This window comes from Equus przewalskii, chromosome 32 (assembly GCF_037783145.1).
Source record: "Equus przewalskii isolate Varuska chromosome 32, EquPr2, whole genome shotgun sequence".
Classification (NCBI taxonomy): domain Eukaryota; kingdom Metazoa; phylum Chordata; class Mammalia; order Perissodactyla; family Equidae; genus Equus; species Equus przewalskii.
This window is the reverse complement of record NC_091862.1, coordinates 18,282,542-18,310,311: the sequence shown is the minus strand read 5'-3', so window position 1 is coordinate 18,310,311 and position 27,770 is coordinate 18,282,542. Positions and strand designations below refer to the sequence as shown.

The window sequence follows — 27,770 nt, the reverse complement described above, 5'->3', positions numbered from 1 at the left end:
GGAGAATGCCTTAGGGGATTGTTTCCCAAGAAGCTTATCAAACCAAAAAAAACTAGGTGTCTAATTTGTTTAGGGTAATAGGTTTCTTTACTCTTCACATCCCACTTTTTAGCTAACGCTTGCCTTATTAGCCATGATTATAAATATATGCTTCAAGGTGGAAAAAAAAAATTTGTCAAGATATCCAGCTAGTGGCAATTAGTGATGATTCTTGAAAACAAAAGAAAGAAAAGGCCTTTTTTGTCTGTTTCTACCAGGTCTTGGTTAATGCATCATACCTGATATTTGAGGTTTGGCTTTCAGAAAACACTTACCTAATTCAGCCACTTTACAAATAAAGAAACCATGGTCTGGGCAGTGGCTTGTCCAAAGCCACTCAGTTAAAGAGATCTGGGGATGGGTCCCGTTATGTCCCATGCAGAACTCTTAAAACCCCTTCTAATGCTGCTTAATGGTGATTTAGCACATGTGGAAGCTACTGGAGGTTTAATCTGTCTTCCCGCATGAAGATAAGGAACACAGTAGCTCTAGTGTTCTTTGGTGGATAACTTCATGCTGTACCATGTGGCTCCATTATGTCACACGCATCATCTTAATCCTAAAGAATAGACTGTGTTTTCTAAATATATAATTTAACGTGACTCTTTCCTGACTCCTCACTAACGTTCCTTATACCTAAACTTATCTGTGTGTGCTTTATGGGGGCACACTAACTTAATATTTTCAAGTTCTATGTAAAACTTTAATTAAAAGGAAAGTTTTATTATTTCTTACAAGTTAGTGGGTTCCTTTAACCTCTTCCAGGGTTATTAAATTGGGTTAAACTATATTAAACGCCAGCTAGGATTTTCTGAGTCTAAAATCTTGGCAGATGGGCCAGCAGTACAGAGCGGTCTCAGAACAGAGGGTGCCCGGAGACACAGGCGTCCGCGCCCAGTGAACGCTAATTCTAGAATATTAAACTTCTCGTGTGAAATTGATTTCTGGATGTTTCTCCGTGGAAGTCTTGCAATAGCCCTCCCCTTCCTTTCCTTGAGCCAAGAAAACTCTGAACCAGAACAATTCAATTTCAATTTGTGGAAAAACTACACTCAATGAACCAAACACGGCGCTAAGATAGCTTCGTAGGGGGTAGGGACAGGGGCATTTTGATGACTTTTGGATGTTGCTAAAATAGCTGAACTTCTATATAAACGCCGTGAGACGTATTTACAAGCTTTGTTTCTTGAGAAGCATTTGCAAGCTTCGTTTTAATGTCTGAGAACGTCCGAGAGCAAAACCTGCTTTTGTGCCATAGTTATTGTGTTATATGTTAAGCATTTGGAAGGACCCCAAAGAGGCCCCAGGAAGCAGTTACTGCTTCTCGACTTATCGTCCTGAAGGCGATTTGTTTTAAAGTTGATAATCCCTAGGGCTACAAGGGTGTCCCACATCTGCCCTGAATTGAAAACAGATTCCCATTAAGAGCCTTACATCAGTGCTGCGGATTCATTCGATCTGAGTCAGAAAGGAAGTCGAAGAACATTTGAACGTATGGCCTGACAGCAGACCACCAGCTCCCTTCATGGAGGATCAAGACTGCAGGGTATGTAGGCTGTCCGTTTTTGAATTTTAAGACATTTTCTGTAAGGAAATGTGCTTCTGACGTTTAGGCAGGACTGTTCTGGAGGGGACTATCGTGGCTGACGGATCTAAACGAGCTGCCAGTCTCCGGGCTTTTCAGTGCTACCAATAAATTGATCAGAATTCCGAGAGGCTAGGAAGTCTCTGCTGCTTCGAAATGCCTCTGCCAGGTTTTGGCATTTTTGTGACTCCTCATTGATGTAAGATATATTCGTATAATTACGTAGGTATTTATATAAGAGTTTCCCCTCCAAGACTCTGAAACGGTTTCACAAGCCAAGAAAAGTTTTTGCTGCTAAAATGCCAGAGCTTTTCCACCCTCTGCTTATCTGTGAAATTATTTTAAAATATTTCCCCACATGCTAAGAATGAAGGATGTAACTATGTACTTCGTATTACAAGCCTCGGGGGACCAGGACCCTCTGATTAGCTGTTTAGCGTTTAATAACCTACTAAAGTCTTCTTCTCAGCTTGCTGAACAGCCTAATTTTTGTTTTCTCTGTTGAAGTAGTGTATCATAGAATGTGGAGTCCTTTTCCTTTTTAATTAAAAAGGAGGTTAGATTTGTTCATTCGAAATGGTGAAAGGAAAGAGCGGGCAGCAGTGGTTGTGAACTGGGGACTGTGGGCCCAGCAGCTTAAGGCATGGATGCTGAGCCCCCCAGGCTGGCTCCCAAGGCCCTTCTGGCTCGTTCTCTGGTTGTGGACTGGTCTCTGGTGAGTGGAGGCCTCTCGGGTTACTTCCAGATGTCTGTTCTGCTCACATCTTCTCTGAGAAGCCGAGGGCAGTGCCTGGCACAGTTTATACCCAATAAATACTTATTAAATGAAAATAGAGTTATGAAAGGGTATCCTAGAAGAAACATCAGTCTGAACATATTGAGCAATTGAGCCTCTGTTTCGGTAAATTTCTGTTCATCTTCTTGGCAAGGTTGACACCAAGAATAGAGAACGGAGGGTGATGGGTAGTTGAGAGGAATGTGCTAGAGTGTCAGTCAGAGCAACTGTGGATAAAATGTATGACTCCACGGTTATGGTATTAATAAATAACTATGAAATATGAGTCTTGAGAGGTAACGACCATGCCCCACGAGAGTGTTTGGGAGTCCAAGGAAAGCTGGTGTGGGAGAAAGGGACCAAACACAGCTGGCCGGCTTTCCCTTCAACTCGGTGCCGACGTGCTCATCAAAAGTGTTCCGGCAGCACAAAGCCAGTTCTTGTTACATGTGCTTCCCCTGGTTTCAGAAACAATACATTAAGAGCAGCCCAGTTGGCAGGTAAGATTTTCAGTCCAACTGCCAAAATACTGTTCTCTCTTGACTGGTCGCCCACAGTTCTTGAAAGAGGGAAGGCTTTTCAGATGCCAAAAATTGACTGCAAACTGTGTCATGGGACTATGGCCTCTTAATCCCAGCAAGACAGAGGCTTCCTTTTAGAAAGGGAAGCACATTGGGTTTTTGTGCTGGAGGATGCAAAAAGATGTATTGATCAACGCAGACAGAAAGGGGAATTATCAGGCTTAGAAACATCGCTTCTGTCTTATCTAAGGAGACTGGCGAAGGAGCCCTGGAATCTATAGAAATGACTTCAGATCAGACCAGCTTCTTCTCTGGGAGATGATTGTGTATATATCTTAATTTAACTAACCTTCTTAATCTCAACCTCAGAAGTTTGGGGAGGAAATAAAAGCAATGTTTCAGAGACTTCCAGGGTGGCACATCTGCCGTAAATTTAACTACTATTAACTCAAGTAAAATCCATCTCCAAATATCTCTCTGCCACCTTTGAATAACAAAATAAGCAAGTCTTCATTTGGGACCATATCCTCTTTCCTGACCCGTATTTGAACATCAGTCATGTCATTAAGGGGCTATGCCACCGTGCCAATTCACAGCCTCATTGCTCTCCAGAAGTTTTGCAAGACATTGTTTAGAATTCAGAACACATTAATCCCCAGAAACAAGGTTAGATTCCCAGATCAACTCCTGAATGCAAATTTATCCCCAAATACAGAGAATTTGTTACAAGTTTCTGGAAATAGACAGAAAGATCTTCCATCCTTTTGTTTAATGAGACTGGAGAATAAATTTTACAATGAACTGTAATGCTGCTTGTGAGAGCATTTTTAATTTCCATGAGAATTAATTCTTGGCCTTACATACCATTCCTTTCTTGATCTGAACCCTAACCACCCACCCTAGGTGCTCTGTCTCCAGCCACTGCCTCAAATGGTACTCTAGGTTGGAGTCCTAGTAAGTTACTTGTATGTGCTTTTCTACTTGTGGGTTGTTTTGCCTGGAATGTCTTCCGCTGCTTCTGATTCCTGGCAAACTCTTAATCAGGGTAAACATTAACACAGTTAAACTCCTCTGTGATGCCCCAGTCAAATCCCCACCTCTCTCCTCCCTTGGCCACAAACCCCTCTGAGAAAATTTTGCATGCAACTTCAAGTGGTTCCTCCACTTTGACCTTCTAAAGTGTCAAGGAAAAAGCTTTCACCTAGGAAGAGTTAGAGATTCGCCTCTCCACCTCTCCTGATATCTATAACACCTTATAGGTCCAACATTCACCACATTATATTACAATTTTTTATTTACATGTTGTTCCCTTCCTTAGACTGAGAACTCCTTAAAGATAGGAATTTCCTCAGAACTTATTACAATGCCTGGAACATAGGTAAATAATAAAAGAATGGATGGATGGATGGATGGATGAATAGAGGGATGCTGGCCTGGATAGACAGACTGATGAAGAGATGATTGATTGGATGGGTGATGGATGGATGGGTGGATGGTGGATGGGTGGATGGACGGATGGATGGATGGATAATTAGATGGATGAATATGTGATTGGATGGACAGACAGGTGAGTAGAAGAATGATTGGTTGGATAGATGATTGATGGAGGGATGAGGGGATGGATGGATGGATGGATGGATGGATGGATGGAGTGAGTGCTGGAGAAAAAATTGTTTTATTTACAGAAAGATGAGTAGCTACATAGAAATTTCTATGGAATTCTGAATGGGACTTTTAGACAGTTTCAAGGGCACGATATTAATGGAATTTGAGCATTATTATTTTACTTCTATTGTTTTGCCAGGGAGGGATTATGAGTAGTGGGAAGACAATGGAGCTTGAATATATGGGTTCTAACTCTAGCTCTCTACTTTCTGGTTATGTGGCCTTGGGTAAGTTATTTACTTCTCTGTTTTTGTTTTTATTTGTCTGTAAGATGAAAGAATACCTACCTTCAAGGAGTTGTTGTAAGGATTAAATGATAATCCATCTAAAAGCTCCAGTCTAGTGCTTAACCTGTACAAGGTTGAAGATAAGTGGTAGTAAAATATGAATCTAAATCTGAAATGGCCAACAAAGAACGTTGAAAGCAGAAGGAGCCTGGGCTGCTCTGCCCAGCCTTGGATAGTCTCCTTTTGCATCATGTCCCCTTCATTTTCATACAGAATCTCAACTCCATGGTTCTACCTTTTATCAGCCACTTCCCATATCACTTGGGTGATTAAAAATAAAATAAAACAAACTGGGACATGTGAGAGAAAAGAAGAAGAGGGTTCGGGAGATTTCTGAGTAAGAAAGAAACTTCCCAAAGTAGAATGAAGTAAGCTGTGCTGGAGGAGGGAGAGGGAACATTGCACGTGCAAAGAAAACAGGGTGGGGATGATGAGAAAACTGTTTGGTGGCAGGTAGTTGCAAAGGGAAAAGAAGAGAAGAGAATTTGCACTGTTGAGAAATTGCACTTCCAGGATTATAAAAGCAATAATTGTTAATTTAAATATATATATATATTTTTTATATATACCTGGAAGCACACTCCTGTGCATTTGTAAGGCCAAAAAGTGCCTTGTGTAATTTCACATACTTCACATAAATAATAATGATATTAATACATTCCTAACTGACACTTGATATTACCGCTTACCAGGTGCCAGGGACTGTTCTAAGCTCTTTACACATATTAAATCATTTTACCCTCACAACGACCCTGTGAGGTAGGTACATAAAATCCTTATTTTGCTGATAAGAGGGCACACAAGCAGTCACATAACTAGGATGCATAGCAGCCAGTGTTTGAAGCCAACAGTCTGGCCTCAGACTGTACACACTTCACACAGGATTATACCCACGGCTGATGTGGCTCCTGGCACGGATCAGATGGGCCATGCAGCCGCTACAGTCAACAGCCCTTCAAAACCCATTTTGGTGGACATCCCTATAGATATACTTTTCCAAATACAATTTTAACATCTGAAAAGTTAGAGTGGTAGAATTTTATAGCATGGAGGGACATTTGGTTCATTATGGCCAGACCAGCCAGCTGGTTGCGCTAAGAGTTTCCAGGGAAAGTCGGCTTCAGGGTCATTGGTCAGAGTCTCTGGGGACAGACCTGGGGCAGGGGTCAGATGATCTTAGCCGCCCACATAGCACTGCGGCAGCAGAAGGACATCATCTGTATCCCAGATAATATCCAAGGAATTCTAAAAAAAATTGTCTGTGAAAGTTCGTAGACAATATTATGTTGACACCCTAATAGTTTTCCAAATATGAAAATGAAGATAATCATATTCTTTTTTTTTTCAAAGAATCATCTACATTTTGCCTTTTGAAAAAAAGCAACAAAATACACAGTCTTTGAGCCCTCTGCTTGTTTCCTAGATTGGGTTTGACAAGACCCTGTTCTAAAATAATTCCATCACTCTTATGCCTGACCCGAAACCCTTACCTCTCCCTCAAATTGCTCGAAGCAATTTGATTCCATTTTGTCCTACGAAAAATAGACACTTGTTCAAATAGTTAACACATTTAACAAATTTCACAAATTCTGATCCAACGATGTGCTAGGCAGGTGGAAAGAGTGTAAATTCTCACCGTTTCCACTTCTTTGAATTATTATAAGCATTTCTATAATTGATATAATCACTATGCAAGTGCTACAAAGGTATCTAATTCTCTGGGTTTTTTAGTCATTCCTATTTTAAGCCCATTCACATGCCCCACTGATGTTCCAGGGCATGGTTTTTAGATGACTAGGTAGGGAGGCTTGTTGGAGAAGCTGCCAGAAGTTTTGCTTGCCTCCAACACATCTGTTCAACGACACACCTGAGTCCATACCTTTGACTCAGGAGAGCAGGAAAAAATAGCATTTGACACCCAGAATCATAAAAATCAGGAGCCAGAAGGCATTGCAGTCTCCTCCTCCTTGGAAGGCATTGGAGGGGTGGGGGGCTGCTGGGGGAGGGGAGGGGTCATGGGTCACAGAGGAAGGAGGGGAAGTGGGAGGAGACGGATGTAAGTGGGGCTTAGGTCTCTGTCTCCATTTTCTTCTCATTAAGGCTGGCTGGAGAACATCTCATCCAAAACCTGTTCATGTAAAATTTAATCCCCTTTGGAGCATTTTTGCATCTGTTCAAGTGTCCTGGAAGTAAATATTAAATTAAACTAAATTTTAATTTAATTTAAGTTCTGAATAAAAGGCTTTATAGAAACTGGCTAGAAAGAGCTTAACCATCCAAAAAGTAGGTCAAATAGAAAAAGGCACTTTCAAGTATCCAAAACAATCTCATCGTTTAAAAAAAATCCTGCAAGTTCAATAAACTCTTAATAGAAATACAAAATTAAGTTAGATGTGCCCTTCAAAGAACTGTTTTTTTTAGATCATTGAACTGTTTCAAAATGCCAAGAAAATGTAGGACAGTAAAATGAAGGCCAGATTCTCAAACAGAGGTTGAATTTTAAGCAAACTCTTCCTTGGGCAAATGGATTTTTAAGAAACTGGTTTTAGGCCAACTAGCTCCCTGGCAGGGCTATTGTGAAGATAGGATGAGATTTAATGACTATACATTCCCCAGTCCAGTAGTACATAGTGGACATTCATTAACGTTTTGTTGAATGAATACTGAATAATTCTGGACTAGTTTAGCAAGCCAACTCAGCTATCTCTTTCAGTCCCGCTTTATACTTTAGCATGGGTTATTTCACAGATTACATGAAAACAGCACGTCCTGGAAAGAGCAGTCCTCAAAAAACAGAAGTCCCAAATTTCAGGGACTTGTTTCCTAACCTTTGACAAAAGGGTAATATTAGAGTTATGAGTGGATTGCTCAGAATTAAATGAGATCACGTTCATCCATCCATTCATTCATTCTCTTAGAAAATATTACACATTCACTGTGTGTTTTCAATGCAGTAAGTATTGTTCTTGTGCTTGGGAGATGGAGACAAACAAGGAAGGTGAGGGCTCTGCTCCATGGAACTTACATCTTGTCCACAAAGGACTTAGCGTGCAAGTACTGCTGTCACCTAGCCTTGGAACACCCCCGTCAGGGTGGGCAGCAAAGTGCCCTGGGAAGAGCAGTCGGCTTGGAAATCAGACTGACGCCCACCTGAGTCCAGGCTCTACATCTTGCCAGCTGAGTTTCTTTGGAAAATTTTCTGAGCCACAGTTCTTGTCTGTAAAATGGGTATAATAAGACCTACCTTTCACGGAGTCCTTGAAGATGAAATGAGACATAGTGAGTGTAAGGTACCTAGCATAGTATCTGACACATAGTAGGTCCTCAGTATTACCTTAATGAAGAATAGAGAGATCAAAAAGAGAGTCAAAGAAGAAGGATATTTTGGAATAAGAAGGGTTGAGGAGCAGTTGCTTCCTCTGAGCACATTCTATGAAAGAAGTACCTTCTCAACCATTTTTGAGGTAGAATGTTGACCTGGAGGGGGTTGAAAGTATAATAAATAAGACAGAGGAGCAACACAGAATCTCATTATACAGAGCAGATTGAACATATGCTCTTTTTCCCCACTCCATCCTCAAACCCCAGTAAAATGGAAATAAGGGGAAAAGTAAAATAAAACCACCACAACAACTGTCGAAGGGTGGGGTGGAGGGGGGTCTTGGATAACAGAAATGAGAAATGACCACAAAGGCGGGAAGATACAACATAGATTGAAGGGAACAATAGCAACTGATGTGGTACACAATGGAGAAAACTGAAAATCAATTACATGGGATGTAGAGTTTGGAGACTACCCCTAAGAACAAGCTCATTGGAGTCACTCACCTTAGGAAGGTTCTGGGAAAGGAGTACCCCATCCCCCACTAGGTCAGGGAAGGGCTGAACATAGGAGGATTGTTTGAAAGATTGTTTGGGGAGTAATCAGAACCCCAGGTTCCCCCTCACCCTCGCTATCCCAGGCCAGTCTAGGCAGCCAAGAAGCTGAGCCAGTTCCTTGCCCATCCTGGCAGAAGACTAGGAAGCTGAACCAGAAACACTTTGGTCTCAGAAACAGCTGAGGAAGGGGTTAAGGCACCCCTCTAAAAACAAGGGAACTAAGTAAAAATCTACGGACTGAAAAGCAAGACTTCCCAGTTATCTTCCTAAACTCAGCTCCCAAAATGCTGGCAGCCAAGGTTTTATTCAGCCTCTCCCCACCGCAACCCCCACCGCTGTGAGAAGAGGTGGGAGGATTCCTCTGTGTTGGAAAAGACCTGCCCAACAGGGAAGATCTACAGACACTGGCATTTAGGGACCGCCTGCAAGAGTCTGAGCCCTCTACCAGATCAATCACGGTGAGGCCCACTACAGAAAGCCCCACAACACGGGTCTTGCAATCTGATGTCTGGTGCCTCAGAGATGCAATGAGAACAAAGGATCGTCAGACAATCAGAGAAAGCTGTGGATGTGAAAGGCAGATACCTAAACAGATGAGTGGGAAAATGAATCCAGAGGTAGTAGGGGCAAGTGGGGGACAGAAATGCACCCAAAATATACAATGAGTATCCTCAGCGAGACAGAGAAACAAAACCAGATACCATAAGAAAGGAACATTCTGATAACAAAAACAATCTATAGAAGGCTTAGAAGGTAAAGTTTAGGAAATCTGTCAGGACCAAATAGGACAGAGAGTCTAAGGAATACTAGATGATCAGTCCAATATGTCAAATACCCCAATAATAAAAGTTCTAGAAAGAAAGAGCTGAAAAAACAAAATGGAAGAAATCAATGAAATAATCCAAAAATGTCCCAGAAATGAAAGACACGAGTTGCCTGATTAGAAAGACCCATCTAGCGTCTAGTGTAGAGAATAAGGCACGTCACTGTGAAATTTCAGAACACTAGGAACAAACAGAAGATCCTAAAAGCTGTCAGAAAGAAAAAAAAGGTCACATAAAGCATCAGAAATCTGAATGGCATTGACTTCTCAACAGGAACACTAGAAGCCAGGAAACAGTAACTTCCAAATTCTGAGCTGCAAATGATTTCTGACTTAGAAATTGTCAAGTGTGAGAGTGGACTAGAAGTGTATAAGAGATCAAAACATTTACGTCACTTATACCCCTTCTCAGCAAGCTCCTGGAAGATGCGGTCCACCAAAAGGAGGGACTCAGCGAAGTCCATCTAATCCAGAATGGGGCTCCAGATGGACCATCTCCAAAAAAGAAAGAAATGGAAGCGACTGACATACGGATGGGATCTACCATATTGCAGGGTGTTTTATATTCTGCCAGAAAGTTTGGACCAGAGTAGTCCACAGGTACATAGAAAAGTAAGCAAATTAAAAAAGAAAACTCCATGGAAGGAAAATAATTGAGAAAGAAATATGATTATAGTACATAATATGACTTAGCTCTGAACCATATCTACTTGGTCGCAATAATGGAAGCACTGAACATTACTAGAACCATGAACTAGAATAGAAATGTGGTGGCCGTGGAGGTGCCCCATGCAGACCTCCCTTCAAAGGAGGACTTGCCCTGGGGAGTGTATGCCCCCTTCGGGACGCACTATTGTCTTCGAGGGGAAGGCTCGCTCTCCTGGGTCCCCAGCCAATGACTGAGCATGGAAGGGGACCAGAGCCAGCTGTTGCTGCCCAGTGCAGGGCTTCTCTGATGAGCAGTCTTTGCTCTGGGTCTCTTCATCAGCCTGGCTTTGAATTTCTCAGAACTACCCAGCCGTCGAAGACTCTTCCTACCCCACCTGCCTTCCTTGCCCCGCTCCTTCATGGTCTCAGGTCTGCCCTGGAGCGGCCCCCTAATCCTTCACGGACATCAGCCCAGGAGACCTTGTGCATTTCCAGTTCTGCCTTGGTCTGTGCTTCTCAGAGGACCCGAACTAACACAATCACTGTATTGGGAGGATAGAAGAAGGAAAAACGGGGGGATGGAAGGAAGGAGGCAGGATGGAATTTTAAATCTTCATCTTTCATTTTAGGAAGTCAGTAGAGAATGACTACAGGTCTATAATGGGAGAAAAAAATAAGAAATAGCTGAATAAGCATGTGATTTAGAAATGAGGACGACAAGGCCAGAAACAAACAAAATAACTAAAAGAGCTACGAGTGGTTGGTTGGGTGAAGTGGAGAACTCTATGTGTCGGGGAGAAAAGGGAGTAATGCCTTGGAAACTATTTGACTTAAATTTTACTCATTAAGGCCTGACTAATATTAAGATGATAAAAAGCATATACTTATATACATATGTATCAACCATAGATATGTATTCATATATATCAAACACCTTTAAATATATATATTTAAAATATATATATACCAAATATATAAACTCAAGCATCTCCAAATATATATAGTTTAATATATATGTAAATATATATTTTTAAAACATATATTATACATATAATATAGAGATTTAAAAATGTTTGATCAAGATCATGGTGAGGAGTCAGACAGAGTGCCTTTCTCTTGCTGGCCCTCTCCCCAGTCTGCAGCCCGAGCCGACCCCTCCCCAGCTCTCTTCTCCCTGTCGTTAGAACCAGGGGCAGCCTCTGCTTCTAAGCACAGCTGTTTCTCTGCAGAGAGGACACACTTTTAGGTGCATGCAGAGAGAAGCAGGGGGCTAGGAAAGACACCCATGTACCCCAAGGATACCTGAAGAGATGCAAACCACTGCTTCCCAGCCCTGTTTGGGGACCCTGCTCCAGAAGGCTTGTTGTATGCTCACAGCTAAGCCCAGGTTCACTTCTTCCTTGTCTGAAACATCAGCAGCTGGTTAAGCCAGTCAAGTACTTGCCTCCTGGCTGGCTGGCTGGACTGAACAAAGAGGAGGGGGACATGAAGCAGAAGGAGATGACCGACGGACAGCGTCTCCCTCCTCCTGCTTCTCCTTGACCCCAGCTCCCCCAGCAGCTGTGACTGCTGCCCTGTGGCCACCTGGGCCCTGAGACAGCTGCCACAGACGCCCCCGGGACTCCTGCCACATACCTTCCTCCCATGGAGCTCAGGCTGTGTGGAATGTAGGGCAGGGACACTGTGGGGAGGCGTGTGTGTGTGTGTGTGTGTTTGTACACACCAGAGCAAACTCACATCACCCCCTCACATGACCTACTTCTTCCCTCCTTGGTCAGAAGCACGTGTATCGACCTGGGTCACTCATTCTGGGCTTTCCTTGTCTACATCTAGTCTCGGAAGAGATGAGGCGATACAGGAGACACTGAATTGGTTGGCGTGGGGAGAATTGTTATCTATCTATTTTTTAAAGTGCAGTAAGCACTGGGTGCCAGGAGGGACCAGAACTCCAGACTGTCCATCCATAGCCCTATGAGTTCGCTATGGAGTTAGGGACAGAAGTCATCCTAATTGCCAATCTAGGAACCTACCAGAAGATTTGTGATGACAGGATCCAATAAGCAGACTATTTCTTTATTATCTTTTTATTATGTAAAAGTAATACAAGCTCAATTGTTTAAAACTAACACTTAGAAACAAATACAAAAGGGCCATAATTGCACTACCCACAGGCACCCAAGACTCGCCTTGTTTTCTTTCGGTCTTTTTTCAAAGACTTTTCCAGAGCTTTGAAATCTTATTTTATGAATAATTCCGTATCCTGCTTGTCCACTTAAAATTTCATCAAATGCATTTTCTCATACCATTAAGAATCTTTGTAAGCGTCTTTTTTTGAAGTCTGTGTAATATTCCAGCTCACGAATATAGCATAATTTGCCCAATCATTCTTCTTTATTAGGCTTTTTAAATTATTTCAAGATTTTCACATTAGAAATAATGTTGTGACAAACTTTTGGCATATAAATCTTTGTCCTCGTTTCAGATTATTTCCTCAGAATAGATTCCCAGAAATGAGGCTGCTCAGTCAAGTGGTATGAACATTTTTAAGGCTAAGTAAATCTTTTTCTAGACAGCTTGTGAAAAAGTTTGTTTAATATTTAATAATATTTAGATTTTTCGGAGAAAAATGTGTAAACCAACAAGTGCATGCCCACGGCCAGCTTAAGAAAGGATATTACTCATACAGTTAAAGCCACTCTGTACGGCTCCCCCATCACATACCCCCCCCCCAAAAGGTAGCCGTCATTCTGAATTTGTATTCTCACAGATTTTTTTAAGGAGCAGAACTGCAAGGGTATAGGGTCTTTCTGTTAGAGAACAAGAGAGAACAAAGGAGAGGGAGATAGAAGGAAAGAGAGATTGAGAGGTGAGTGAGAGAGAAAGAGAGAGGGGGTGTGGGAGCAAGACGGTGACCTGTTTGCCTTGAGCCATGTTATCCTAGAGTCATTTTCTGAGGAAATAGTTAGGAGGTAAAATTCAAGCAGGTTTGTATCCAATCCATACCATATTTATGGGATGCCCACAGGAGGAAGGACATCACTCCTACTGACAAACAGTCCCCTCCCCTCCCACATCCTAGGAATCAGACACAATTGAGCAGCCTTAAGTAGGGCTGTCTGCCCTTGAATCCAATCTCCAGTACTGGCCACCTGTGGCCTTAGAAAAGTTGCCTGACCATTTCCAAAGTCCTATTTCTTCACCTGGAAAATGAGGATGAAGCTAACGCTATACACCTGCTACATTTGTGACGTGGGCTAAACGAGACAAGCACCTAGCACCCTACCGGGCAAATAATATTACCTTATAGTGTTGCCTCTGGGTGTTTGGGGGCCCGAGGAAAGCCGTTTCCCAGAGTGGTAACAGAGGACCCCTCACCAGCTTCTGCTGAGGGCATGGTACTGACATTACCCTTGTTGATTTTCACAAAGCAGTGAGAGGCCATATATTTTTCTCTTTACAATTTCCCTTGGGTTCCAAGATGCCTGAGTAGGGTTTCATACAAGTAATTCCAGTAGAAGCTTTTTCCCCCTTTCTTTACTTTTCAAATGAAAAGTGAAGTGGTCTAAGCATGTGTCAATCCAGCGACTCTGAACTTGCTTTTCCTGAGTTCTAACCAAGTAAGCCAAGAGGCTGCAACACTTTTTCGGTCCAACCACACCTAATCAAGGCGGTCAGGTGTCAGGATTACAGGTTTGCTGACCTATGATGAGCGGGTGCCTCAGATTCTTTCTCTATTATCAGAACCTCTGGCTGCTGGTAGGCTTAGAGACTGACGGGATTGTACGGGTTGGAGATTACACTTTAGCTCCAGGAGGAACCTTAGCAATAATCTAGTGATAGTCAGTGGTTGTTAACTTTCTTGCATCAGGAGCATCTTTAAAATTATGATTCTTTCGGGGCTGGCTCCATGGCCAAGTGGTTGAGTTCACCTGCTCTGCTTTGGTGGCCCAGGGTCTCGCCAGTTTGGATCCTGGGTACGGACATGGCACCGCTTATCAGGCCATGCTGAGGCGGCATCCCACACAGCAGAACTAGAGGGACCTACAACTGGAATACACAACTATGTCCTGGGGGGCTTTGGGGAGAAGAAGGAAAAAAAAGATTGGCAACAGATGTTAGCACAGGTGCCAATCTTAAAAAATATATATATATATATGATTCTCTCCTAAAGAATACGTCCTTTCTCTGAAAAGTGCACGTACGCACGTTCACATGAAATGTTTACAAACATCAAGGGGTTTGAAGCCAATTCATGGATTCTCCAGTAAGAAATTTCGATCTTGTTAGGTAACCGAGACCCAGAAAGGTCCAGGGACTTGCCCACATCACACAACCATTTAGTAGCAGGGGCAGAACTACGAGCCAGGTGTCCTCTTGGCCAGTCTGCTAAGCCACCCTGCCTCTCTCCACGTGGTCTGTTAGACGGCAGTGTGCTCTCCCAAAGACCTACGGGGAAGTCCAGAGGGTCAGACTCCAGGGATGGGACATGAGTGCAGGTGTCTCTGATGCTTTCATGATGAGACTGAAGACCCAGAATGCACTCCTGTTTCCTCAAGATGCCTGCCTAGCACCCAAAACGATACCTTAAGATGTCTGCTCCTAATGGCTTCTTAAGGATCAGCAGTGCAATTATGGGCTGCCAGTGTGGTCCAGTGTGACCCTTCCCCCACTACCAAGATCCACAGTGTGGTCTGGGCCAATGGCTCCTGAAGCCCTGGAAAATTTGGGGTTTTAGGAACAGATAGTTACAATCTAGTGGCACGTTACCGTCAAGTGTTCTTCATCACTACTCTACCTCTGTTGGCGTCCAGCAGCCCCTGCTCTCTTTCCTCCTGGGTATGTTGCAGATCTTTCCCAGGATCCTTTGTGGATGTACTCACCCCCTGCCACCATGGACACAGTCTCCCCCTACCCCCTGCAGCGCCCCAATAACATTCGTCAGAGACTGTGATTCAGTATTCTTGAGTTGATGCCTTAATTCCGTATTAAATCTATGTTAATGCTTTCTTTGAATGTCTGTATTTAAAATTATTTTATCTTGGGTCTGTTTTCCAAGCAGAATGTTACTTCATTTCCCGCTTTGTGTGTATGCATGCATGTAATTAGTGTGTGTGTGTGCGTGTGTGTTTATTCCTCTGTGATTTGCAACAGACATCCCCCAGTTGGCGATCATTTGTAAATTTCGTTAATGAGCATTTAACACATTCTCTTTGATGAAGCTGTTAAATCTGGGCTCCACACTGGCATCCCACCAGACATCCCCCCCTCTCCCAAGCCATTTCTGTTTACCTATTCTTAACTACTTAGTTAAGGTTTCTTGTTTGTTGGCACAATATCAAACTGACCTTTAGCCCTGTCTGAAAAACGTAGGGATTTAGTTGTGTAAGAAAATGCTTAAATCTTTATTCAAAGCAAGTCTACTTTACTGGTGGGCTTTCATTTTCACTGAGCCAAATATACTGTAGACAGAACAAATATTTCCTGATCACCCAAACTGGGCGTGCATGTGCAGTGACACAGAAGCCATAGCTGTGGGCTTTTGCAAGAACAAATACCAAACTCAAACCTGTGGGCTCCAGCTGTCAGAGAGTGTTCCTGGATTTAATTATAACTTGATCTCAGAAGAGGGTGTGTGTGTCAAGTGTGCTTTTCAATCACTTAGAGAAAGCAGAGTGAGTGGCAGGAGCAGGCCCGGGATTCTCCTATGAGATGAGGCCTCATTACCGTCCCGACAGTAGAGGATCATGGGAGTCACGCTCACCCCCGTCACAATCACGGAAACACAGTCTGTCTCTTAAATTATCGACTTAAAAAAGAAACAGTATCCAGATGACTCTAAAATCAATTATTTGAAACTCAATATAATTAAAAATGCAAAAATAAACCGAGGGAAGAGATTAAACTATATATTCATCCTTGTATGAAACAGGAAGTGATCTCCCAGCTTAGAAAAATCCTCCTACTGCTTTATATCTTTATATCTACTATATGGGTGCTCCTCGCTCACCTTTGCCTGACTTTATGAATGCTATTTTAGTTCTGCAATCTCCTACCTCTCAACAAATCCCATGCCAAGCCCAGAGCTGACACAGACATACGCAGAATACACACACACTCCCCAATGTGGGCCCATCAGAAAAATGTCCCATTAGCAATCAGAGTAAGATTGCTAACCTGGTTCTCTGCAGCTGGCCCCAGAGGCTGTGCTTCTAACTGGGAACACAACATGTTGCCCAAACCATTTATATCAAAGCCTGGCTACCAAAGAAGACCAGGGATGTCACCTTCCAGCCTTCTTGGTCCTACAGAGGCAGTTAATTGGAAACGCTGATTCTCACACAGTATGCAATGTTTCTATTTTACTGCGGAAAAAACCGGAATACAATGTCAATTTCAAGGGCTTGTTTGGGTTAATTACCAAGCCAAGTCACCTGACATAATCCATACTTTGAGAAGCATTTTATACTTTGAGTTAACAGCAGGCAAGAAAAGAGGAGGGAGGGAACTGGTGGTGTGGACGCAGGGAGGGGAAGGATGACTAACCTTGTGCAAACACAGCCGTCGGTCTGCTCATGTGGAAAGGCAGGACCCTGCCCAATCCTACCTGATCTCAGATGCCTCACCGTCTCAAGCCTAGAGCCTCTAACCTCATTTTTCTCGCTGTATTCCTTTCCTGTTGATTTCGGGGCCAAAGGCAGCGGGGCAGTTGGAGGAGGGAGCCTGCCCCGCAAGAGTCTCCAGGCCTGTCTGGGGCATTCGTCTGAGTGGCGGCACCATGGAAGTCTCCACAGCAGCCAATGGTAGGCTTGGCCAGTGTCCAGAATAACCTTCGAGAGAAGCTTTTAGGTAAAGGTTTCTTTTGAAGCTGATTAACCTCAGGGACATAGATCATTGTTACTGATAAGGCTATTGAATGTGGAAAACATCTGAAAATAGGGACCTAAAGACAAGCGAGTATTATATGTTGGAAGGAGGGGTTGGAGATGCTGCTTCCTTTAATAGATAACCAAAGAGTGATTTGATTTCTCTCCTGCCTGCAGACACTTGTTATATAGCAACTGCGAAGGAAAAGAAAAGTTACGCCTTCTGTGAGGAGAGTCTAAGATTTAATGCGATGCTCAGTTTTTATCTGTGATTATAACCAACACCCTTAGCTGTTAGTCTCTGATTCCCAGATATATGCTAAGAATTTGCCTTCTCTCTCCCAGTGAAGGACTAGGAATTGATTTAAAAGTTATTACTGTAGATTTCAATATGTTTTATGATAGAGATGAAAAGGCATCTTGTCTTCCAGACAACTTTTTTCTTTACATTATCCTATCCCCAGCATTCCTGACATTTTTCTGTCATTCTACTTGTAACGTCAGAGCCAAATGATCCAGAAATGACCATAATATCGCTATTTTTGATAAAGTACAGGGTAATTAATACAACTTTTTTGTGGTGTTGATTCTCTTTATTGGTATTTTTAGAATATTGTTTGATCCATACCCATCTTCTTTCAAATATTTTTCATATTGAGTGAATATCACAAAAGCACTGTGACTGTGGTGTCGCCTTTTTGGCCCTCACATTGCTGGCCCCCATTGGGAAATCTTGAGAATATCTTACACTAAGTGGTCTGACCTGTGTGATCAGGTCTGGAGCCATGTCACCAGGAGGATCAGCCCCCCAGATGCTCTTTGCTTCACTGCAAGTACAATGAAGATGGAGTCACACTGAGGAAAACACAATGTGCCATTTTTATGTGTCTTTTAAATATTGCATAAGCCTGAATTTCTGCAATTTAAGAGGCTTAAAGGGACATCAAAGCTTGGACTATCTTCTTTATTTTTCCGGAATAAAGTTCAAGATAATTTAAGTCCTGTTTAGCAAAACACAGATTACGTCAGAAAAGGAAAAAAAAAATGTTTAACTTTATTAAGAAATGTGAAGCTTCTTGATATGGCTGAGACGCAGTGAATTTCTCCTGTGGCATGTTTTATCTTGCATTCTTTTCACTAGCTTGAATTATGACCTCATTGGGCCAAGAAAGATTGTCCAGGCTACCAAGACATCTCAGCCAAGAGCAAATACTAAGTATGGAAAGTTCCAGTCTCGCTCAATAAACTAAAAAGCTTTAAAAGCAAAGAGATCAAAAGTAAAAGCATGCTATGTAAAAGAATTTCCACTAAGGAGAGCCTAATGGCCATTATTTGTCTTCAATCAACTGGGTTGACATTGACAAATTTGGGAAGTCAGTTTTGACTCTGTCTTCTGTGTTCAATCACCTACATTTCTTCTTTCTCTCCTCTTTGAATGGCATCTGCTTTCCCTGCTTCTTTTTAATTCTCTTTCCTTATCAAAATAGAAAATGATACGATATTTTAATTTCTACTTTGGCTACAACTCATTAATACCTCTGTTGTCTTTCCCAGGGCATTTGCACTTAAATCCATTTTCTCCGTCTCTAGAATAAACAGTTGTCTATTTAGTTAAAGATTAACTGGTTAAAGATTTCAAATAACAGCATACAGTTAAGGGATATGTTTTAAGGGATTGTTGTTGCGAGTGCCATTGAGTCTATTCCAACTCCTAGCGACCCTGTGGACAGCAGAGTGGAACTCTGCCTGGCCTTATTGTGCCATCCTCTCACCTTGGAGCGCTCATCAGACAATGCTCTGCTGCTGTTCACAGGGTTTTCATGGCCAATCTTTTCGGAAGTGGGTGGCCAGGTCCTTCTTCCTAGTCTGTCTTAGTCTGGTAGCTCAACTGAAACCTGTCCACCATGGGTGACCCTGCTGGTATTTGAAATCCCAGTGGCATAGCTTTCAACATCACAGTGACACACAGCCACCACAGTATAACAACTGACAGACAGGTGGTGTGGTTCCCTGACCGGGAAACAAACCTGGGCTTTGGTGGTGAGAGCGCTGAATCTTAAAACTTATGCTCAGCTTAAGGTCTTGAAAGACCCGCTCAGTAGGTAGAATGGGTCACTTGACTGTAGCTATTCCTATTTCTTCTATTTATCTCAATCCTAATACTTCCCCTTCTCTGAGCCAACTCTCTGAGCTATGGGGCTCAGAGGCCATTTTACCTTTTCTCTCTCTGCCCTCTGTTACACCAACTAGAGTGGACATCTGTAATTTCCACTACCCAGCTCTATCCTCCCTTTTCTGGCAGCAGCATCCACTTTTCCTTTGAGCCCACTATTGTCCACTATCAGTCTACGTGGTCCAGTGGGACTGAATCCACCTCCAGCTCTAAAGCTTGCCCTGTGATGGAGGCCTGGCCGTTCAAAAGAGCGTCACATTCCCCCAGCCTCTCTGCTTAGTTCAGAGAAGGACCGGGCAAATCAGAGTTGATCTCAGGAGCTTTGCTGGAACTATTAAACAAGAGGTGCTTTCTTCTACAGTTTCTCAGATGGGCGATTTAAGCCTAGAGCTGCTGCTGACCGTCTTTCCCTCCATGCAGAAATGCCTGCCTAAGATTAAATCAGCACAGAGAAAAGCAGAGCTTCCATAAAGAGAGACACAGATCCCCAAAGACATCCCTGAGTGCCTGGATTTACCTCTGACATTTCAGTTATGGAATCAAATAAATTCCTGTTGGTTTAAACCAATATGAATAGAGTCACTTGCAACATGGAAATCCCACGCTCAGCCAGCAGCCCAGGCCTAAGCCTTGCCTTCTCCTTCCTGCAGCTGCGTTTCATCCTCGTTCACATTAACCCAGCACTGCTCTTAGCCACAACATCAGAGCCCAGGGATTAGTCACTTCAAGCCTTCGTCACCCAGGACATCCAAGGAGAAAGAAAAGCAAGGCTTCAGCAGCTGCTGAAGGAGCCTTCAGAGTGTGAGTTCGGGAGAAGCACAGCGGGCTGGGAGGTGCAAGGGCTTGCACACCACCCAAGAAACAGCTATCCCAGGCTGGGGTGAGGAGAAAGAGGGGACGAGGAACCCTACCTGTCAAGGGAGAGGGTGTAAGACCCACACCTGCTCTGGTCAGTGTGTGTGATGATGATGATGACAATGATGACCAGGATACATGAAGTCTGGGGACTTTGTCCACATTGATACCCTTTATAGGTATTACAAAACTAAATGTGATCAGAGGAAACCTAAAAATTTGGCTTGACTGTGTACAGTAAAATCAATTATAGTCATTTAGGTGGACTGCATCCCATTTGTGCCTAATTACCATGCGACATAATAATGATTATGTACTTCATTAAGTATGTGTCAGATTAACTTAATTTCTTAGATTGTATTTAATGGCATCTATAAACACGACACATTTCTGCTCTGGCTTCCCAGTTGGTTTATAACACATCCAAATTGGTCATCTGCCTACAACTTAAATTTTTAATGTTGAAGCATTTATACTTGAGGAAATGAGGGACCACTGATTGATAAGTAAATGGTACCGTTCCTACAGTTGTCTTACCAACAGGGAGGCGTCGCCATCGTATCTTGAGCAGGTAGGACCCAGCAAAAATCAGGTGGTCAATAATTTGCTCATACTTGTTTCAGGCAAAATCAGTCGAAAAGGAATATTAGGAAGAGCTTTAAAAAGGGCAAGAAGTTAATGCAAAGAGGAGACCGTATGGTAGAGCGGAAAGCGGAAGGGACTAGAGTGTGGCAGGTCTGCCTTCCCTCAGCCTCTCTGAGCCTCCGGATTCAGACACGTACAATGGGAGTCATAATTCCCACCTGGCGAAATTAATGTGAAAATTACAGGTGAAGATGCAGGATTGTCCAATAAATGCTAGCTATTATCATCTTTAGAAAAGTGCGGAATTCAGCCTGAAGATAGTCTGTCAAAGGTGGAAGACAATGTTATTCTCTCTGCCTGAGCGGCGTTTACAGGAGAACTGAGGTTCCCTGTGTGAATATGAGCCTCAGACGCCTACACGTTAGTTTAAACCATATGAAGTCATTTTTATAGGTCAAAAATGGCCCAATATTGGCAATTCCATGTGGTTCAACCTAATATGAGTAATGGAAGTTAGTTCCTCACATCTGTCTATCTTCAGTGCCTCTAAACTGTGAAAGCCATTCACCCCCTCTGATGAGGTTGGCTAAGCTTTCTCCAAGAATCCTAAGTGAAGCAGGCTCTTGAGAAAAAGCAAGAGAGACTGAGGGAGAAGCAAGATGCGACTGATTGAAATGCTCTTTAAAATCAAGTGAAAGCCAAAAATAAGGGCTAAGAATAAGAAAGCCACAGCTTGGGACATAAAATACATGTTGTAATTGTTATTCTTGTTGGTGAGTATTTCCCAGAGGGCTGTTGGAGATACAGGAAAAGGAAAAAATATGAACAGTCCAGACGTGGAGAAGAAGAAAAGTTTAGAACCAAAAAAATGGATACTACTATTGAAAAGAATTTGGTTAAGTTCTTCCTGAAAAAGAGCACGTAGCATCTTTAACACTGGTAACAAAATAAGGCAAAGGAAAAAAAACACTGAATACGGAACAGGAAGGAATTACCTTGTGAAATGTACTTAATGAAGTGTTTTTAAGTGTTCCTTGAGAGTAGAAGGTAGACAAAACTGTCTTCGGTGATGATCTTTTCATAGAATCATGCAGCTGGAAGAGATGGGTTAATCTTACTTCCTGCCTCAGGGAGCTATATAGCTAAGCCATCCGATTTGAATGGTTATCCAATTCTTTTTTTTTTTAAGATTTTAAATCACGCTTTGCCCTGAGCACTGAGCTTGCCTGTCAACTACCATGGGCAGAGGGTGACACCCACCCAGGCCCCTATCCTGCTTCTTCCTGGGATAGAAGCTACTAGGGCCTTCCACAGAAATGGGATTTTCTTTGGTGTATGGATATATTTCAGATATCAACAACACTTGGGCTTCCATCACTTCTGAGTGCACTGGCCTGTGGGCTCGACAGCTCAAACATAGCCTCTAGAAGGCTCTGTACCTGGAAGGGAGCTGTGAAGAACATTCTGCTCAAACGTGGAGACTCATGGGAACTCAGTCACTCAGGACGTGGCCAGAGCCAGAGCTGAATTTTGGCAGCCCACTCCTCTCTCCAGCAAATTAGCATCAGGTCAGAGCAACAGAGGCACAGGGTACGTGCATTGCATCAACCAGACGCTCTATGCCGGCTGTAAAGGGTCTACTTAAATCCACAGTGCCCAGAGAGGTGGATCAGATCTACCACGATCTATAATCATCTGGAAGGGCTCATCGAACCTGGATATAGATGCTCACAGGGTGGCCACAGAGACCTTGCTCACCCTAGATGACGCAAACCCTAGAGATGGTCAGTGGTGCCAGCAATGACCCTTCAGATGTGCTCAGAATCAAATTACCCCTGGACTCACAGTGAGCAGAGGTTGTCCACTGTCTCCTCAGCACAGCTCCTTGCATGTAGCAAGAAATCAGCAGCCAATGAAATACCCCCGATTGGTTGACAAATCTGCCAGACACATGTCTGGTTTGAGGAAGTATACTTGAACTGTTGACTTTTCTTCCCTTCAGAATGGAAGTGCCCTGATTGTATTGCAAGTGTTCCAGAGAAGTCTTCGGGTTCCACTCGCTTGGCCGGGACACTGGGCAGCACTGGCAGCAGGTGCTCCTGCCGCGGCCGCCCCCGCCATTCTCCACAGCTGCTCTCTCCCAGGCAGCCTGGGCAGACGCTGGTGCCGCGAACCAGCTCTTCCTGGAGGGGGAGAAGAATTTGAGAAATTTTGTTCATGCCACTGATGCTAGGATCCAAATTTTCTATAATCTGCATGCCAGCGCCCTGTCACCTGCCTAAGTGGCAGAGAGTTAGAATCCTGGGGGACGCCATCAAAACACTGCGCTCCGGATCCTCTGCCAACGGTGCTGTCACACGATCCTCACCTTAGTACTGCCATGCCAGTTATCCCAGGAGGAGGAAAGGGGAAGCTTCTATTCCCTTACTAGAATTTAGGAAATATTTGCTATTTTTATACACTCAGTGAGTATTAAGCTTCCTCGGGGAGTGAGAAAAACCTGAGAAATAGTCATTGGCCTAATTTGCGTGGCCAAATGATTCAAGGAAAACCCTGCGAAGTGTGGTTGGGTCCTTGGCACAATTCTGGGGAGGCCAAGGGAACTCTATTCTCTGAAAAGCACCTCAAGTCTATGTCTGCCCCACCTGGGCTGGCCCGGGCAGACAAAGGTTCTCAGGAGGAGCGGGGGAGCCCCTCGTCTCTGGAGTGCTGCACTTAGATTTTGCACAGAGAAATTCAGTTCCATGGCCACGAATTCCTTTGCAGATGTGTTGTTGGCCACACAAGAAGGCAGAGAAGAATACAAGTGAGGCCACACAGCCAGGAAACTGTCACAAGGTTGGCAATCAAATGAGGACCAGTGACAGAATCCAGGAATTGTTGGGTGCACAGACTTCAGGATCAGAATTGTCCAGATCCAAAACCCACAAGCACAGCCATTATGCTAAGATGCATTGAACCTGGTTCCACTTTTGAAGCAGACAAAGACAAATTTCCCAAACGCCTAGTAAGTTCTTTGTACTAATAAGACCCCATACATTTTATAAGACATTTTCCCATACACAGTGTTGACTTTGCTTTACTTCTGGTGAATTCTAACCCACCGTCCCTGTTTCAATAGCAGAATGAGAAAGAGTGTTTTAGATCTGGAAAGGTCTGAGATTGGGTCTAATCCAATGTCTTCATTTTGCAGATGAGCAAACAAAAGCCCAGCATAATGAAGTGAGTGAGTCCCGGCAGCCCCGGCTGCCCACTTTAAAGGGGGCTTAAATGTAGCTTTGGAGGAAAAGCCATCCTAGTTTTGATGCCTCCGTCGATGGGCAGGCTCATTACAGAGGCATTTTGAACCCTCAGAGAAAGGAGCTCTCTGTTTGCACACACACGTGCATACTTACACACACACACACACATCCATACTGTCCTTGCTCCCAATTTTGCTTTGTCCCCAACATTCTGATACTCTCCTTCAGAGAAGGAGCTGAAGAAAACAAATCAACAATCAAGGCATTTTTTGAGCAGAATAGATCCATTATTCTTTGGGTGAGCAGATTCCAGATTCTGATTTTTCTTCTGAACTCAGCTTCTTCTCCCTTGGAGAGAAGGAGAAATGGAATAAAACTGAAAACAAACAGCATTGCTAACAAGAATTCTTTTGGCTTCTGGTGGAGTGCTGACTGGCCGGGTAGCAGTCCCACAGGGCAGAGGGGTGTTTTCTCAGGGACAGTGGTGCGTTCGATGAAGCTGATGGTCAGCACAGCATTGGAAACAGCAAAGTGCGCTCTCCCCCACTTGAAGTTGAGCATCGCCTGAAGAACAGTACAGAATTGCTCCCAGCATGCCTTTCTCCCCAGCACAAGTGAGGACTGTGTGATGACAACAGCACTCCACCTGGTGGGTGGGGGCAACTGTGTGTTGCCCACCTCGTGCCCCTTAGAGAAGTGACTAATCTCTGACATTCTGACAGTCTCTGTTCCATCCTCTGCACTAGTGCAATGGAGACAAGAAACCTGCGCAGTTTTGGTAACTCCCTGGAAGCGTGGGGAAGCCAAGTGCTCAGAGTTCTTTCAAAAAATGAAATTGAAAGTTCTGTATTAATATTCTAATTCCACTTATGATATGTATTGACTTTATTAAACCTTTTCTTAGTTACCATTAAAACCTGTTGGAAATCTTTGTAACTTTGAAGAAGAGACTACTTGCTAAAAAGCAACTTTCTAAAAATATTTGCGTATTCTTAAATACATGTTTTGTTTTTTATATTAATAGTAGTCACATTTACTGAGCACTTACAATGGCCCTGCGCGATTGCACCAATACTCACGTGACCCTGTGGGCTACATGGTATTTGTAGCCTCATTTTATAGATGAGAAAACTGAAGTTCAGTGGGGTGCAGTAACTGACCTGAGGACAATTAGCTTTGAATGTGGCTCTGTGGCGCTCTGAAGGTAGCATTCTGCTTCCTCAGCCTCCCTGAGCCTGTTCATCCCCAGTGTCGCACATGCAGTGTCCAATGTCCATTGGGTGGCACTTTGGAGGAAGTGGGCAAGCAGAGAGGAAAGAAGTGTGCAGAGCCAGGAGTCATTGCACAGAGGCTCTGACTTTGCCTCTTGTTTAAAGAATTTGGGGAATTTAGCAAAATATTAAAGGCACACGTTACCATACTTGTGAGGGCAAAGGTCAAGAGCCAAAGGTCTGAAGCCGTGGAACCTATTACCTCTGTGTGGGGTTAACCTGGGGGAAGACAGGTCATGGGGAAGAGAATTTCCCTGTTGCTGCATTCTTAAAATTTCTAGCATTTCCACATGGCCAGGGCAGCTCCTTCAGAAGTAGGATGAAACTTCTGGAAGAGTACACTGATAAGGGTCTGTAAGGTAAAACAGGGTTCATTCAGCCCAGAGAGTAGAACTCTGGGCCCTGCTGTGGCTCTGCCCCAGGGAGTCACTGACCTTAGGGAGCTACAAAGCAGAGGCCCCGTGGAGAGTCACACTGTTGCCGTCACTCGAGAAGCCATTTTCTTCCTTAGTTTGTTTATTTTCCTGAGGAAAGACGGTGGTCAAATAGCTTAGACTAGAGATGCTGTGTTTGAAGAGAGTCATGGGTTTGAGTATTAAGCAACTTTTATTTGATTGTGACAACAATTTACAAGGAGAGCGATGATACTTACTTTGAAACTAGAGTTCTCAAATTTAGAAGAAAAAATACAGGATGCCCAGTTAAATTTGAATTTCAGATAGACAATGAATAATTTTTTAGTATATGTAAGTCCCATGTAATACTTGATTATGTACATATATATGCACCAAGTATTTACATATACAAGTATAGTAAGTATACTATATTTAGTATATATATATTTATATATACTAAAAAATTATTCATCTTTTATCTGCTAACTCTCTTGAAGCATCAATGTGACACTTCACCATTACCTTTGGTAAAAATTAGTACATGGCTATAATTTACAAAGTTTAAGAGAAATAGCATTCATTAAAAGAAAATACAATCAATTGTTGACTCAAAACACATTTTAATATAAATTCTTATTTGGCAATTTCACACTTTAAATAAGCCTAAAATTTGCTATCAGAGAACCTAGATAATCATATTTTCTCTTGAGGTGAAATATCATTAAGTAATTCATAAATAAAGCATACAGAAAATTTTGCAAACATTTAAAATACTTTGTAACTGTGTGTAAATGTTTACTTGTTAAAGGAGGGAATTCACTCAACAAACACCAATTGGGCACCTGCTGTACGCGGGACACTATTGAAGATGTTTGGGGGGCGTCAAGGAAGATAATAAACCTCTCTGTCCTCTTGGGCCTTACGTTCTAGAGATTGGTTTTATGAGGTTGTGCGAATTTTAAACTATAGCCAATTCCAGGAGGCTTGGTAATATTTTGTGGGGCAATCTGATATTATAAAGATTTTGTCTCACAATTTAGACTTTGTAGATGGATATTTATTTTTCAGCATTTATTGGTGCTACAAGAATTATACACCCTAAAATCATTGAAGTCTTTTAAGAAGTTCTCAGGGATTTTATGCCTGAATATTATATAAACTTAAGAAGCCTTTGGGGTGAAAGGTCAGACGGAATTGGGAGAGCACAAGAAGCAGAACATTTATTCAGGATGCAATCTTTAGTTACAAAGTCTCGACTCTTAAATCAGAATAAATTTACAGGGCACCCGTCCCCTCTTCCCCCTACATTTGGGTGGAGGTTTCTAGGAACAGAGGATGTTGTCAAGATGTTGGGGAGGAAATGAAACTTTAAGTTCCTAGGCCCTGTTTTCACTGATGCATGGATATCAGTTCAGCAACACATTGTGGTTCTTATTCTACACTTGAGAGGGAGTTAATTGCTTTTGGGTAGAAATGAATTAACTCTTTCCTGTGACTACATTACCATAACATGCTGTCAGAAGTGATTTAGTAAAGTGAATATGGAAGGCTAAAAACCTTCCTATAGTTCCAAGAAATAAATTGATTAATGTGTCCTTTTTTCATTAGTGTGAGTAGATTCACAAGATGATTTTATGCTAATACTCATTTTCATGACCTCTATTGTCGATCTCGGCAAACTCAAGGTTGGAAGGACGGTAAAGGTTATCTAGTTTGATCTTCCTGCACCCACCAGATGCTTATTCCCCTCTGTAACATCCTCACCAAGTGGTCCAACATTTTTAGGTGCCCTAGAATAAATTTCAGCGATCTGGTAAAAAACAACAAACAAAAACTCCCAGAAGTAAGATATTCCATTCCTTTCATTTAGAATAAGGAAATAAGATCAGGCAAGAGTTTCGAAAACGCTAAGACACTATAAAGAAGGATTCCCTGTGTCTTTTACTTGAAAAAAGAAAAGAAGCTGATAAAACCCTTCTTTATTAGTGATAATAGTAATTTACATCTAAAATTAACTTTCTATATCTAAATAATGACTATGTCTAAAAACAGTAAACATGGTAACTATTATGTACCAAATGCTGTGCGAAGTCATTTTCATGTCATTTCTTGTTTAATTCAAGAATTTGTCCCTTAATTTTGACAAGACCTTTAAGAAGCTAGT

General features: G+C 42.7%; 1 protein-coding gene across 9 annotated transcripts in view; it reads left to right on the top strand.

The window, feature by feature from the left end:
• SASH1 (SAM and SH3 domain containing 1) overlaps positions 1-27,770 on the top strand; it is a 300,681-nt gene that overhangs the window by 67,480 nt on the left and 205,431 nt on the right. The window contains exon 1 of one of the 9 annotated variants that reach the window (XM_008539623.2): positions 1,072-1,585. The exons of 6 other annotated variants lie outside the window; for them this stretch is intronic. In XM_008539623.2, coding sequence (XP_008537845.2) covers positions 1,565-1,585 — 21 coding nt within the window. In that variant the 5' untranslated portion in view covers positions 1,072-1,564. Of the gene's footprint in view, positions 1-1,071; positions 1,586-27,770 lie in introns of those variants that run through there. 2 more of the 9 variants (XM_070602967.1, XM_070602970.1) reach the window with 2 other exon arrangements.